Raw genomic sequence first — 15952 nt, forward strand, 5'->3', positions numbered from 1 at the left:
CTCTTGACTCTAAAAGAGCTTCTCTCTCACTGGCCTGGCCCACAGCTTCCACGACAAAGGTTACAATCAGAAGATGGGTACGTCTGAGCTGTGCCAGGAAATAAGCAGCACAGAGGTGACCTCCACCCCCTCCTGGTAACCGGTTTCTATACAAAATTCTAAGTTTAGTATTCCTGAGGCTCAAGTCTCTCCTGCATATGCCAAACATCCACTACGTTCTAATTCCTAACACTGCCTGGACAGGAAGCATTTAAGCAGAATTGTAGATCAAACAGAGGTAGGCCCTGTATTCTTAGAACATAACGGTGGTCTCTCAGTAAAGTCTTAGCCACAGTAACCCAAACCCTAAAGTTCACTAGCCTTCCCTCCCCGAAGTGAGTCTTCCACCCATCTTTCTAAGACTCACTGACCTTCACGCCCAGCAGCATGTTCAGCATTAAGACAGACATCTTAATCTCAACATCCCAGTGCCCCCAAGAACCCCCCAGCCTCATTCCCTGAGCACCTTGAACATTCTCTGGTCAAAGGGGATGCCAGGTGCTGGTGAAGAGATCGAACACTATACATTTCTCCTGCTTTTTGCATTTCAGCTTGGTGGTTTTGTTTGTTATTTTACTTTCTTGGAGTGTCAGTTATTGATTACAAATATGTTGTTAAATGGACACCTGTGAGATCCTAAATAAAAACAGCTATGGAGAGCCCATTGTGGCTCTGTGGTTAACGAACCCAACTAGCAACCTTGAGGTCGCTGGTTCAATCCCTGGCCTCACTCAGTGGGTTAAGGATCCGGTGTTGCAGTGAGCTGTGGTGTAGGTTGCAGAAATGACTCGGATCCTGCGTTGCTGTGGCTCTGGCGAAGGCTGGCAGCTGTAGCTCCGCTTGGACCCCTAGCCTGGGAACCTCCATATGCTGCAGGTGTGGCCCTAAAAAGACAAAAGACCAAAAAGAAGCTATAAGCAGCAGCACTGGCCCGCGGATGTAGGAAATAAAATAGCTAAATAAAATATGTATCTAAATGGAAGGCACTAGAAATAAATCAGGAACCTGACTTAATAAGGCACTGCACATTTCCTGATCTTTCTTACCACCTACAACTCTGACAGGTGGACCGATGCTTAGTCACCTGTTAATCGATGGTGTAAATGGAGAAGTCGGCTAAAACTTCAACTTGCAAGTAGTAACATGTCAAAGTATCAGCAACACTGTTCCGAATTTTTTAAGTCGAAAATCTTATCAAGAAATGCTGCATGTTCCACTCAGAAATTTAAAGTTGATTCGAATTTCATCACTGCACATATGAGGCAATCTTAAATTAAGTCCACTCTAATCAAGGAAAATCTGCAGGCCTTTGTCGGAAAGGAATCTCCTACAACAAAATCAAATCTCTTAACGTTACTTCCATTCCTGCTCAACAGATCACAAGATGCAACGGCTCCTTAGAGGATTTTGTTAAAAAAGTGAAGCAGGTGAGGGAAACCGTGGGGAGGAGCGCACAGCAGTAACAGAAAGAGCGAAAAGGTAAGAAAAGAGAGAAAAATTCATTATCTCTAATTTTAGAAATGAAATTTTACTTTTTCATTAGCACTGACTCATCATGAGAGTTATGGCTATAACAGTGGACTGTGAGGGTTCAGTTATCTTTAATTTAAAAGAACGAAGTAGTTTCAGAAAACGCAGCCTGTGTGTTAAGAGAATTCTGAGTAAGCTGCTGGCCTCATCATTCAGAGGCAACACGCTGGGTGCAAACAGCAGGCTGTGTTTTTCTAGCTACTTTGTGGTCAATAAAATGTATGACTGACATTTTTAAACCTGAAGGAATTATTCTCACATTTAACACCCACTGGGACCAAAGACACTGACCAACCACTCAACAAATACCTCATAACCAAAGAAAGAAATCTTCTGTCCCAAGGCAGGAAAAACTAGTTGAACAGATTTCAGTTATTTTCATGAAGAATTGAAAAAATAGCAGGAAATGTACCGCAATTTATTAGAAAGCAAAAATACTGAACAAATACAAATATATTACCTTTGCTGTTACCTTGTTTTTCAATAATATTAAAAATCTATTCCTGGCGTTCCCATTGTGGCTTAGGGTAAACAAACCTGACTACTACTATCCATGAGGATTCGGGTTCAATCCCTGGCCTCACTCAGTGGATTAAGGATCCAGCGTTGCCATGAGCTATGGTGCAGGTCGCAGACATGGCTCAGATCTGGCATAACTGGGGCTGTGACATAGGCCGGCAGCTGCAGCTCCGATTCCACCCCTAGCCTGGGAACCTCTGATTCTACCCATAGCCAGGGGCGACCCTAAAAAAAAAGCAAAAAAAAAAAAAAAATTTATTCCTTAATTGTCACTTACAATAAGTTTCTTTTAGCTTCCTTTCTGCATTTTATCAGCCCTTCTAAGTCACAAACCACTACACAAGTTATGTTTGCTTTCAAACACAAGTACCTGTTATTACAGCTGAAAGAGGATGCAGACCAGAACAGGAATTACAGGTCACTCACTTATCCTCAAGAAGTGATTTTTGCCAAGATATGACAAAGACGTTAACATTTACTTTTCTCTTAGTGTTAGGCCAAGGGTGATAACTGACTCTTAGGAAACAGGTCTGTACACTGTGAAACTTTTATTAGACTCTTTGGTTGCAATTTTCTTCCATTCAGTCACAGGTACCAGCTGACACTCTTTCTAATTCATGGAAAGGAAAGTGAAGCCATGTTCATTAAACCCCTGCTCACATTTTGAAGGGGCACTGGAAGGGCACCCATGTGGGAGGCTTGCTCTGACCCATGCCTCAGGCCCTGCCAGCACTTTGTCCTCAAGCTGGGGGGCAAGCAGGACCTGGGAAAGCCTGGCATTTAGGGCCCGATTATCATCTTTGCAGGTATGATGTCACTTTTCAAACTTTTCGAGGTTAACAACTGTGCTTACATGAGCTCTACATTTATTTTAATATAGAAGTTATATGTGCCATGGTTTGAGGTCAAAATGCTAGTTACAAAGAGCCTGAGTGTTACCTCAATTTCACACAGAAAATGTATTCCCTTAAAATACAAAGGTACTTTTTAAGTGCATTTTCTGAATAGAGAATTTTAGAAAACCATTTGCTAAAATTATTTCGCTTTTTACCAGCAAGATCTCCCTAGACTGTGAGCAAGTTTATTTTAATTGACCATAACAATGGAAGCTCTCTTGCAAACTTCTTTTTTATAAATATCGGACTTTGAATTTCCCGAGTCCATCACACAGAGCCAACAGTTAGTGAAACTGCATACCTCTATTTCCCCATTCTACCAATCCTTTGCTTAAGTGCTAAAACGTAATTATATATTTTAAGGGATCCAAATTTCTAACCTTGACAGCTTAAAAAACTAAACCCTCTACCATAGCAGAAAAATCTGCACATGTAAAGTCATCAGATTTTAGTCATTTCCACTCCATTCCTCTAAAAAGCACTTTGCAGTCATTTGTTCTTTACCATAATTGAGAGCTCATTTGCCAGAAATCTAATGGATTTTTTATTCATGTTAAATCACACTGGCAAGAGTTAGCAGACTTTTGAACAGTAGGTTTTAAACACTTTCTTTTAAAAGAAAAGATGTAAAACCCTACAGATCGTCAAGGTAACAAGTACTAAGACTTACATGCAAACACCTTGCTGTACTAAAGACTAAGCGACTAATTCTGTTGGATTAAATTTTAAGAAGCATCATGATCAAACTGTAAAATAAGAACTGCATGGCAAAATATCCAATTTTGAGATGAAATACTGAGGAAACGGCGTTGGATTTAAGTCATCCCAAGTAAGCATAATTAAAATCTATACCTAATAAGCCAAGTACTATAGAAAACATCTCTAAGACAAATTTTCGAATGGCTATGCAAAGTGATTTCTCAGGTACATGGGCTGTTACTGACCAACAACTCCAGTCTAGTACAGTATACTACATAGTAAATTTTTCTAGGCAAATATTTCCCATCACAAACATATTTTTCACAGCAACGTTTAACAATCAAGCAAAAATCAGGTTCTACCGCAGGTGCAACCCTGAAAAAAAAAAAAAAAAAAAAACCTAAGAAAGTGAGGTTAAATCAGTGAAATCCATAAGTCCTCATGGATACCAGCCTGGGTTTATTACCACTGAGCTAAGACGGGAACTCCAGAAACTGCCAAAACTTTTTTGCTTCACTCATAAAAAAATGAGGCAGATGTGCCAGCATTTTTATTTATTAGACTGTCTGTAACTATCCTTTGACTCTTGATTCCCTTTTAATCAATCATCAGAAGAAGAGAAGGAAAAACTATAAGATGCTCTCTTGAGTGTGAGCAAGGATTACAAGTAGCTTTACAATGGTGTGAATGCCTAACTCTCAGGCTGGAACCCTTATTTCGAAGGGACCCATTGAATCCAGTTACCGAAGTGAAACAGTAGCCTCAGGTTCTTAGTTCATTTTTGAAGAGTTCATAGAATTTTAAGAATTACACTTGTCGAGAAGTGACAATGTAACACAAATGTGATATCTTTATGCTTCTGAGAGAATTTTTTGATAAATTCTTTAGAAAGGCTAAGTAGAAAAACTACATAGAATAAGTAGTATGTTAAAAAATAAAGTCCCGGAGTTCCATCGTGGTGCAGTGGTTAACGAATCTGACTAGGAACCATGAGGTTGCGGGTTCGATCCTTGGCCTTGCTCAGTGGGTTAATGATCCGGCGTTGCCATGAGCTGTGGTGTAGGTTGCAGACGTGGCTCGGATCCCACGTTGCTGTGGCTCTGGCATAGGCTGGTGGCTACAGCTCTGATTAGACCCTTAGCCTGGGAACCTCCATATGCCGCAGGAGCGGCCCAAGAAATGCTAAAAAAAAAAGACAAAAATAAATAAATAAATAAATAAAAATAAAGTCCCTAGGTCATGATACTTGATGCGGTCTAGAGGTTCATTATTTGTCAGTGTTTACTATTGCACTTCAAATAATTTTATTCTGTTGAATTTAAAGTAAACATGTCATGTACATTTTATTGATATCTATTATTAGAAAAATAGTTCCCTTATAACCCCAGCAAAACCTAAAATGATTGATATACCTGAGTCATGTGAGCTTCCTTTTGCCAAAGTATATCAAAGATACCTGGATAAAGGTGTGTAGGTACAGAAAACTGGGAGGTTCCCCTGCTATTTAGATTTATGGTTCATTAGTCATGTTTCAGAAATGACTTGGGAGGAGTTCCCGTTGGGGCTCAGTGGGTTACAAACATGGCTAGTACTGATGAAGACGTGGGTTCGATCCCTGGCCTTGCTCACTGGGTTAAGGATCTGGCGTTGCCGTGAGCTGTGGTATAGGTCACAGATGTGGCTCAGATCTGGCCTTGCTGTGGCTGTGGCGTAGGCCAGCAGATGATGCTCTGATTTGACCCTTAGCCTGGGAACTTCCCCACCATGAGTGGGGCCCTAAAAATAAAAATTAAAATTAAATTAAAAAAAAAGTTTTGGCAGTTTCTCAGTTAACATTTATTTAGGACATATTTACTCTGTAATACCAACTCTTTTACTGAGGTGAACACATTACCAGTGAATACGTAGTTTTCATACACATAAGCACCTCAATTCTAAAGCATAAGAACTACAAATGCTAAAATCAGATGTCAGCCAAATAATCACTGAGCATGTAAGTTTACTACTGAATAGGGGAGCATATCTCTTAAGGCCTAAATGTATTCTTAAACCCAGGCACTCACTAAAAGGTTAAAGATAAAAAAAAGACGAGGTCATCTACGCCATTCTATTCTCATAGAGAAGTGCTCCCAATAGTATGTGATTTAATTTTAATTAATCCAGTTTAAAATATCCATACTAATAACACATTTCAATGACTTGGCTTGGAAGCCTGCTAGCAGGCTAGTTGGTATTGATCTAATACTGCAGTTAATTGTACCTTCTAGATTTGGGAAGCCAGGCTGTTCTGCAGCAATTCTACAAACCTAATTAGATAATGCAAAGTTAATTTTTTCCTCAAGTTTCAGTGTAGCAGTTCTTACACTCAATGAGCTGAATCAGGCCTCCCTACTGGCGTGTTGAAAGGCTTCTCGGGAGCCACACTGTAAAACACTAAGAAGGCTGGGGAGCCCAGAAGGGAATTTATAATGGAGCAGAAATGAGAACATTCTTCATCTTGAAATATTCAGGATTCTTAGCAAATGAAGCAACTGAAGGTGAGCTCTCCCCTCTGCAAAAAAGCTGTAAGCCCCACGTAACTGCGTTCAAGACATGTACCCTGCCCTTGGGGTCAGAGGGCTGAACTGGAAGGAAACCGAACACCTCATTTCAAAAAACAAACCATATTGAGATGCTGGGCATACAGCTTTGCTATTCTGTTTTTTTCCCTCTGGTTACACATGAGCCAAATTAATGTATCATTAAAAACTAAAAACTGCCTAATAGTCTCAGGATAAAATTTCTTTCCCACCTTCAAATATTAAAATGTTCTAGTCACAGCTTTACAAGTTACTGGATTTCTGACTAAAAGAGTGCCCCAAATGCTTAATATGTAGTGCCATCATATTTTAATATAATGTGTGTCATATACAGAGGCTATATTATCAAAATTATGTTGATTATGGTTCGGCTTAAAATATACACACGTCTATTTAAACACAGGGAGGGGTGGAGAGGCACCTATTTAAGGCAGGACAGATACAGCCCGAAATGTGAGCTGTTCCTCGTTGGCAGTCATGTTCTCTATTAAAACCCTCCTCCTTCTATCTCTATTTTTCCTAGTTAAGGTGAGTGTTCACCACTGGAACTTCTTTTTTATCTGAGTCAGTTTTCCTGGATCATCATATTTACGGAGATGCATGGCAGTCCCTTCTCCACACTCGAGGCCTAGTGGTCAGCATAGCTGGCAGGTGAACTTGCTGGACCCTTAATTCTAGTCAGTTCTTGCTCAAATACTGAAGCACTGAGAACTGCTAGTGGTTGGGCAGTATTCTCTAAGTCATCTTACTTCTGCCCCTGCCTTCTTTCATCTGTCCCTCTCCCAGCACTTCCCGCTCACATTTCTTCTTTCCTGCCCATGTTTTTCTTCTCCATCTACATCCACTCCCCTAAGCCACCAGGCCCCAAGCTTCACTTAAGTTCCTGCCCACCAGCTCATTCCACCTTCAACACTGGGTTCCCCCAACCCCCAGCCCCCCAGCAAATACCTACCCTCCCCTGACTTGTAGCCTGGAAACCCTTTATGCCCAAACCACACAAATGTTTTGTTTCACAACGCCCACTCGTGCTCTAGAGAAGCACTACTCAAAGTGTGGGCCCTGGACCAGTAGCAGCAGCAAGGGGAACTAGTTAGCAACGCAAATTCCCTGCCCTACCCCATCCTCCTGAATCAAAGTCTGGGCAGTAGGCCAGGTGACCATGTTCTAACACTCTCTGGGGGGCATTCTCGGCTCAAGGCTGAGCTGCTCTAGATGGCCCTGTTCCTTCAGTGGCAGCTGCACCTTCCTTCCCCAATTCCAGCCAGTGCAGTGCCCCTCCCACCAGGACAAGGAGAATGGGTGGCACCATCGCTCCCCACTGTTTATTCCCTGGCCCCCTCCACCGCCCCCCCTCCTGGTTTCAGCCTCTGTGGGACTACTGAGACAGCTCTTTCCTCACTGGATGCCTGGTCCAGATCCCTCCTTCATACCAGCTTTGACCACTCACAGCCCTCAATGGCTCAGTGTTCAGAGCCTGTTTATCTCTCTAGGGTTCTCTACCATCCCTTCAGTCCTGGGTTTGCGGCAATCTTTCCTGCTTCCGGGTTCAGTTCCCATCTCCTGTGCTCGCCCTGAGACCCACCCTCCCTGGGACCAGCTCTCTGAGCACACTCAGCCCCGAGGCCAGACACTGCATTCCCTGTGACCTCGAGGAGCCAGGAGCTAATGCAGCCCTCCTCTTGTCCCCTGCAACTGTTATCTGTGTGTCTGGCCCACAAACCAGTGGCAAAAAAAGGTAGTTACGTGTGTATGTGGACCACGCATGCTGAAATGACTGTGTAACCTATCATGTGACCCAGAACCCTGCTTACACCTGCCGGCTTAACAAGCACTGTCCACCTTCCAGGCTACCAGGCTCTGGCCATGCTGGCCCTTCTACTTCTCACACATTCCAGCCTCTTCCACCTTCAGGGCTGCGCTGCCTGGTCCCTCAGCTCACCATCGCCTTCCCTGGCTCCCCTTCCCTTATGCTGCACATCTCACTGTGCTTCTCTCTACTTGACATGACCGCCACTGTCTCTGCGGCCCCCTTCAGTATGGGCCACCTGAGCTCAGATGTAGTTAGAATCTGCAGGGGAGGTCAGAGGGCACAGCTGAATCAGGACACCTGAGACTGACTCTGTAAATGACCTTGGGCAGAGTTCACCGCCCTGGTAACTCAGAGGCCTCCTCTATAAAGTAAGCATTATATCAGACTCTCATTAGAGGACTGCTGCAATTAGCATAATACATGCAGAGAGCTGAGTGGCACAAGGGAGTGGTGGATGTTTATCTATCACCACTGTGTTTTTATAATATCGCCAACGCCTAGAGCTATAGATGACATTTAACAGACAATAAGTATTTGAAATATTTGATCAGGGAATGAACAGTTGAGCAGGTGAACATCACCACTTCCTAACTCCACCTCAAAAGCTTCCAAAAAGCTTCTCTTGACATAGAATTAATAAAACCCCAACCCCGTTCCTTACCCTGCCATTTAATGCCTTCAAAATGGGGCTCAACATTAAGTTCCACGACTTTTTGCCAGGAAAACTGGATTTCCTTCTGGTCTCACCATATTCCTTCAGTCTAGAATGTTTGTTCCTGTCCAAATCACTCCAGGTCCAGGTAAAAGCCATGCTCTTCCCTCTGGCTCTGAGCATCCACCCGCTACAGCTTTGTGGGAACCTCTCTGTGATGGTAACACCCACATGCAGGTTATGTCGCCAATGAGAGGAGATGGGGTCTGTGATCTTGACACCTCTGCATCTCCGGTGCCCAGCCTGGTGCTTTGAGTGCCCTTAATTCACTATTTTGAGCAAAGGAAAGGCAGGAGGTTTTGAATCATTGTAAAAAGGCCTGATTTATACATCCAAAGAAAACTGCTATTATTATGGACAAACACCTTCTGTGTGGTTGTTAGGTCAAGATCTGAGTAACATCTTCATTATATCAAAACTTTCCACCTCCTCTACTGTATGTCTCGCCAATGCCTAGAGCAATGGATGGCACTTAGTAAACACTCAATAGATACTTGAAACCTTTGTGAAGTGCATGACTGCTATGTTTACAGTACAAATATATCTCCTGATTCTTAAAGAATTCTGTTCACATTAATACATATCCTACCTTCTCACCCTCTCCTCTTCTACCACACAAAATCCAGCTATAAAACTATTCCTTTCATAGCCTTGAGCTAAATCCATTTTATTCTAGAAATTTAAAATTCTTTTTTTTTTTTTTTTTTTTTCTTTTTCAGCTGCAGATGCAAGCTCCCAGGCCAGGGATAGAATCCGAGCCACACTTGTGCCCTACACCATATCCCACTGCACTGGGCTGGGGAATCTAACCAGCAATGCCATAGAGACAAGCAGGAGCATTCGCCCTTGCACCACAGAAGGAACTCCGAAATTTAAAATTCTTAATTTCACTACTTTTCTCCTTCTGTCAGATTGTACATTCATTCTTCTGGGATGAAAATTAGAATTCAAAATATGAACAAAGACAATAATCTAGGCTGGAACTAAGTAATCACAATCATTTTACAATATTCAAGAGCTGCCCAAGTATTGCTGACCAAGCTTTTTTTTAATAACTCAAGTCAGAAGTTACAAATACTCTGTTTACAAATGGCCCACGCTTAGAATTCTGCTTTTCATTCATGATGCATTTATTTCTCTCCGGCTGGCCTCTGATTTACCATGAACTGATCTGATGTGGCTTTCACCAGAACCAAATGGTAGTACACACCTAATCTCCCATGCCATGCAGCTGGCCCCAGTCACAAAACAGTTACTCAGATTCAACTGCTGTTCAACAGTTTCCATTCTTTCTTTAATAATGGTACACTCCCTAAATGGTTATTCTAAACCTCCTCCACCCACTGGTTTGGCTGCTAAGAAAACGTGTCCCTCGACAGCTTCCAGAGTGTTTTCTTACAGCTACTGCAGCAAGGATGGGAGGGAATCCAAGCCACTCCAGTGCTATATCCTTTTCTTCAACCAGGATGTGATCCCTTTGGAACAGGGACTTTTCCTTGAGGCCTCCAGTGAGCTCTGCGGGGGGCCATGGGGGTGTGTGTGGTAGTAGCAGGACTGCTGCCTGGCCTTCCAACTGGATGGAAAACACTTCCACAGAATGGACAGATACAGCAGTTCTTAGGAATTTTTAGGCATGTTTGTACTTCCAGGGTGTCCAGCCCTATAGGGGAGACCTAGATGAATGCTTCAGCACCTTGGAAGATGAGAGAAATTCCATGAGCAGGTAACACGAATCCTGCCTCCCAAGGGCTCAGTGTTTCACAGGAATCTTTAAGAAACATGAAAGCTTCTGCTTCTTGAGCCTGAAGAATGCACATGTACACAAAACTTGGCATTAGTTTCTAGAGGCCTATACAGTCCAAATTGCTTAGATTTGGTAATATGGGAGTTTTTGATTTCAGGGGTTGGGGAGGACAACAAAAGTGAAAACCAATCCTGGGGCAAAAACCACACCTGGGGAACTGAAAAAACAGTAACCTCTCAGACGCTGCACTTCTGCTAAGTGATAGCTCCATCCCTAATAAACCAACTTCCATTTGAAATGAAGTCTCACAGTCAAGGGCAGACCTTTTCTGGTTGCATTGGATCATCACTGAGATAAAGGCTTTGCTAAGGGATACTTGACTGTGCCTGGGTAGTCAATTCAGTGATGTCCTCATTAAGCAGTATTTCTTTCCACTGGTCTGAGCTTAGCATGGAAAACCCCTCCATAGAGCAATGGTTCATGAATCAGTCCTACTATGGAAGCACTGAACCTAAGTGGCATACCTGCATCTTCTCCGCAGTACTGAATTTCCCAAAACACAACCACTGAAGTACTTCCAACATCTCCATTATAGACCTTTATTTTCCAGAGGCTTATGATTCAACACTAAACACTCAGAGCCGAAACCTGGGAGAAACGGTCTGGGAGACAGTGTAATTTATTTAATTAAAGGAACTGTCTGCACATTGCAAGTGCTAAACAGATGGTCTTAATAAATGCTGACCTTAAAATATTCAAAGGACAAAGCCTTTAAAAAGATAGGCCTTTCCATTATAACCCTAAAATAAAACATCCGAATGTATGGATTTTTGTCTTCAGAACTTGTTGGTAACAGTCTGTCATCTTTCTATCACCTATCAGGACACCTTCCTCTCCTTCACTCCCATATCCAAACATCTAATCCTGGTGCCTCTGAATCTTTATTGGCTCTTGAATCAACTGACTTTTCTCCTCTTTCATTGTCACCCTGCTATTCCCAGTAACATCATATCCCACCCATACTATCCTAACCTCTAACAAGATTCCTATTTGCTCTTGCTCTAAGCCAACTCATACTGCCTGCAGGCAGCCAGAGTGATGATTTCAAAGCACAAATCCAATCCCATCCCTCCCTTACACAAAAATCCTTCAATGAGCTCCACCCTTGGAGTTAATGGCTGCTCTAAAGACCTGATTCCTGGCAGTGCCTCCAAGATCCACCCTTCCCTTTTCACCCTCCCCCTCCAGTTCTAACTGCTTTGATCTACTTCCTCAGCTCACCATTCTACCTCCTACCCCAGGACCTTTGCACACACTTCTCCCTGTCAGGATTGCCCCAACCCCAACATCCTGTTCAACACTACTCTTCTTCAAATCTTCAGATTGCAACTAAAAAGTCATTTCTTCAGGTAAGATTTTATGACCAAACTCCTCCATTTTCTTACTCCTTATGGTTTTTCTTCATAGTATGTGGCATAATTTTTATTTTTGGATTTGTGAAATCTTGATTAATGTGATTGTTTTACCCACTAGCCTACAAGATCTATGAGTTTAAAGGCAAGGAGTGTTTCTTTAACAACTAGCACCAGGACATAGTAGGCACACAAAAATGCTTGTTGAATACATCAAATCATATTCAACAGAGTATGATTTGAACAGTAAGATCACTTTTCACATCATTCACATTAGAGAAACATCAAGAGGCCCAGAAACAGGAGAGCGATAAGAAATGTTTTTTTTGTCTTGACCATAGGTAATGTGCTTTGCTGGGCAGAGCTATAGGAGGAATTAGTCCAGGGGGAAAAAAAAAAAAGTACTCAGGCTTCAGCAGACTTTCCTGCCTGGAACACTGAAAATACAAGGCCAAAAGGGGTGCAGAGGGGATCCACCAGGACCAGCTTGCTAGAATGGAGGCAGAACCTGAATTCAGTAAATAAGATGGTTCTACACTACCTCAGACCATTTATCAGGATCCTCAAAAGCCCTATAAATCTGGATTGGCATTAAAGGAGAAGCAGGTGTTTCACAGTGGGTGGAGTGTGTGTAATCATAATCAAAGTAAAAGAGCCAAGAGGGGAAAGGGAAATTCAGGAGTCCAGAACCTTCCCTAAAGAGACGTCCTCCAACTGCTGTATCTCAGAAGCTCCTAGCTTAGTTCTTACTAAAGGGAGCAGTATTCCTTTATTTATGCACTCATAGTTCATAAGCTATACTTTAAATTGCTTAGCCAACCTAATAAAAGGGCTTGGCTCTCCTCATACATAAAATCATTCTTAGTGTTAATTGTTTGCAAGTTTTAAAAAGGTAGCTTCTGTCTTTGGCAAAGAAATCAGACTGGATCCACCGACAAACTTTATCAAATATGTTGGACCACAGCTGATGGTTATTAATGAGCGTGTGGCTCAGTACTTGTATCAGCACTAATAAAATACTTCCCAGGAAATGGGCACTGGCCCTAACGCTCCATCTTGTCATCTGAACAGTAGTAGGACATTCTGAATATGGCTAGTTTTGTCCCTCTTTTCTCAATTTCCCTCCCAAGGAATGGCGTCTTAACATCTATAGCTCTCTGCAAAAGGCCAGTTGATGACTTAAATACCTTTAAACAACTTCAACATTGAGTCATCCTTCGTCAGTAAGTCACTGTGAAACCAAAATCATAAAGAAGTCACCATGCCTCCATGAAGGCTGAGGGGCTTAAAACCACAGAAACAGTCAGAAGTAAAACTGGGTACTTTTTATTATCGTTAGATTGGAGGACTTACAGGGAACCCAACCCAGACGCGATAAACACAAGAGTCCACTGCCGTGAAGATTTCAAGTACTCGGTAAAACTTCTATCTAACCTCCTCACACAGGTAGGAACTCATAAGGAAATCTCTTCAGGATTCTTCGTGCTGAAAGGACGCCTTTCTCACTCAACTTCCCGACGCTAACTTTCCAGAAGGAAAGTTAATAAAGGCGACCCACGGATGCAATGCGGATGCTGCACGCAGAAGGCGCGGAGCCCGGCCGCTCGCCGCCCCCGGCCGCTCGCCGCCCCCCGCCGGGCCCCCGCGTCCGCTGGAAGGCAGGCGCGCGGCCACAACGCGCCGCGGGTCGGGTGGGGGGCGCGGCCGAGTCCCCGGAGCTGCAGTCCGGGCTCCGGTCCCCAGCGTCGCCTACCGATGGGAAGTGCGGACGGCGGACAGCGCGTCTTGAGGAACCCTGGGCGCTGACGGCACCCGCACAAGTTAGTTTGGCGGCCCCTTGGGCCCGACCTCAGCCCGGGGAGGGGAGGGGCGGGCTCCGTCCCGACGGGGCGACCGGGGACGGGGCGACCGGGAGGGGGCTCCGGGGCCGAGGGGCCGCGCGCGGGCGGGCGAGGGCGGCAACCGAGAGGCGGGAGGGAGGCCGGTCCGCGCGAGGCCTCGACCGCGCATCTCCCGTCCCCGCGCCGGAGCCGAGGGGGCGGCGCTCTCCCGGGGGCGGGGCCGCGCACTCCCACCGGGGTGGGCGGCTGGGGGCGCCGAGGACCAGGCGGTGGGGCGGGGGCGGCCAGACGCAGGGGCCTGGTCCACACCGGCTGCGGCCCCTCGCCTCCGTCAGGCCTGCGCGCGCCACAGGCCGCATCCTGGACCAGCCCCGCGTCCCCGGCCGCCGCCGCGGTCCGGCCCTCGCTAGTCGGAGCTGGGCAGCCCAGCTCCCCCGCACCCGCGGTCCCGGCGCAGAGGACGGCCCCCGAGCCTCCGCCGCAGCGCGGGGGCGGCGCTGGACGAGGGCTCGAGCCCCCACCCGCCGCGCCACCTGCGGAGCCCGCGCCCGACCCGCCGCCCCTGCTCCCGCCACGCGCGCGAACAAAACAAGTTGCAGGTCGCAGCCGCCGGAGGGGGCGGGCGGGTCACTCACCCTCATCCTGCTCAACGGGCTCGGCTCGTCCGGCCGCGGGGACAGAGAGGACCAGAGAACTACCAGCCCCAGGAAGCTGCCCACCACCAGCAAACTGCGTAAGAGGAGCCCGATCTTCAGCCTCATCTTCCTCAGGCGGCGAGAGGCGCACAGCCCGGCGCAGCCGCCGCCGCTGCTCTCCTCCCTCCTTCCCCCTCCGCGCTAGCCGCCTCCTCCCGCCCCCGCCGCCCGGCGGCCGCCCTTCCCGCCGCCGATCCGGAACTCCCCTCGGGGGGCCGCCCCGCCCCCGTCCGGCCCCGCCCCGCCCCCGCCCCGCCGGCCCCCGCCCCTCCCCCGAGCCGCCCCCGACCGGGGCCGCAGCCCTTCTCCGCCGCTGTCCACTACCCCTGCAGGTTCTGCTGTCTTGCGACTAACTTACATGCCCCCCCCAGGACTGTGCCCAGCCTCGGCCCCCAGCGCTCAGCCCCTGAGGCTGCCGGGCTCCCCAACTTTTAGTGCCGTTTGGGGCTATAACTCTGTCCTTAACGCCTGCCCTCCGGCCCGGTGCCTGCAGGATACAAACCAGGAAGTCGGGGTTGCAGCTGCCGCAGCTCCACGTGGCTGATTTATAGCTGGGAGGATTTTTTCTTATTGATTGTTCTCGCTTTTTCACAGGGCTCCTTAAGGAGGTGGATTTGTAAGCGAAAGGCCCAGGTGTGATGTGCAAATATCACCGGACTGCAGGAGCTCTCTTGGAAAGCCGGTAGAGTGTCGCTTTCTCTTGAGCTAATTAGAAGAAAGGCAGTCTAGTGCGAATAAGCAATACCAGCCTTGTTCAAGGGCTAAATTTCTATTCTGAGGACTAAGGATTTCGGGATTTTTAAACCAGTACTCTACCCTCATCGCCTCTCTCAGACCTGATTTTTGCCTCTTGATGGAGGTTCCTTGATTTCTGTTTTTCAAAGGCCTTTCTACCTGAGACCTAAAATACAGGGGAAAGGATATTGACAAATGTTTATACAGATGCCCCACCCGGAGGAAATAATTTTTGTGCACATATCTCCCAATAAAGATGTCAGTCATCTCACTCTTCTGCCAGGGCATTTACATTATCAGGATGCATATCCTAACTGCCTAATTCAAGTTGAACAGAATGTTTAATATCCTAAGTTTCAGGACTGTGAAAGTGCATCCTTCTTCCTAATATTGTCTCCTATCTGCAAGTACTTTAAAACAAGTGAAACCTGGTTGTTTAAATTTTTAGATTAAAGTAGAGAGTTTGAATCATCAAGATAGAGAATCGTGACCAGCCAAACTCTTTGTGCTACACTAGCTAATATATTGGGGAATTCCATAGATGCTGTAATTTCAGAATCCCCGTGAAATATTTACAGTAATGTTTTAAACAACATGAGGAAATGTGGAATGGATGACAGTATAGTCAGGTGTATTGGCTAAATTGTACACAGTAATGCCTAAAAGCCCAAGGTGGAGCACCAGAGGAGGGCTGTCAGGGGTTGCATGTGAATCACTGTCTGACTCAGCAATTTTATCAAC

The 15952-nt window shown here is 45.6% G+C and overlaps 1 protein-coding gene across 2 annotated transcripts in view; it reads right to left on the reverse strand.

The window, feature by feature from the left end:
• Window positions 1-14671, reverse strand: part of GALNT7 (polypeptide N-acetylgalactosaminyltransferase 7) — a 120836-nt gene extending 106165 nt beyond the window's left edge. For both annotated transcript variants that reach the window (XM_021072437.1, XM_021072438.1), the window contains exon 1: window positions 14417-14671. In XM_021072437.1, coding sequence (XP_020928096.1) covers window positions 14417-14542 — 126 coding nt within the window. In that variant the 5' untranslated portion in view covers window positions 14543-14671. The remainder of the gene's footprint in view (window positions 1-14416) is intronic.

This window comes from Sus scrofa, chromosome 14 (genome assembly GCF_000003025.6).
Source record: "Sus scrofa isolate TJ Tabasco breed Duroc chromosome 14, Sscrofa11.1, whole genome shotgun sequence".
Taxonomy (NCBI): Eukaryota; Metazoa; Chordata; class Mammalia; order Artiodactyla; family Suidae; genus Sus; species Sus scrofa.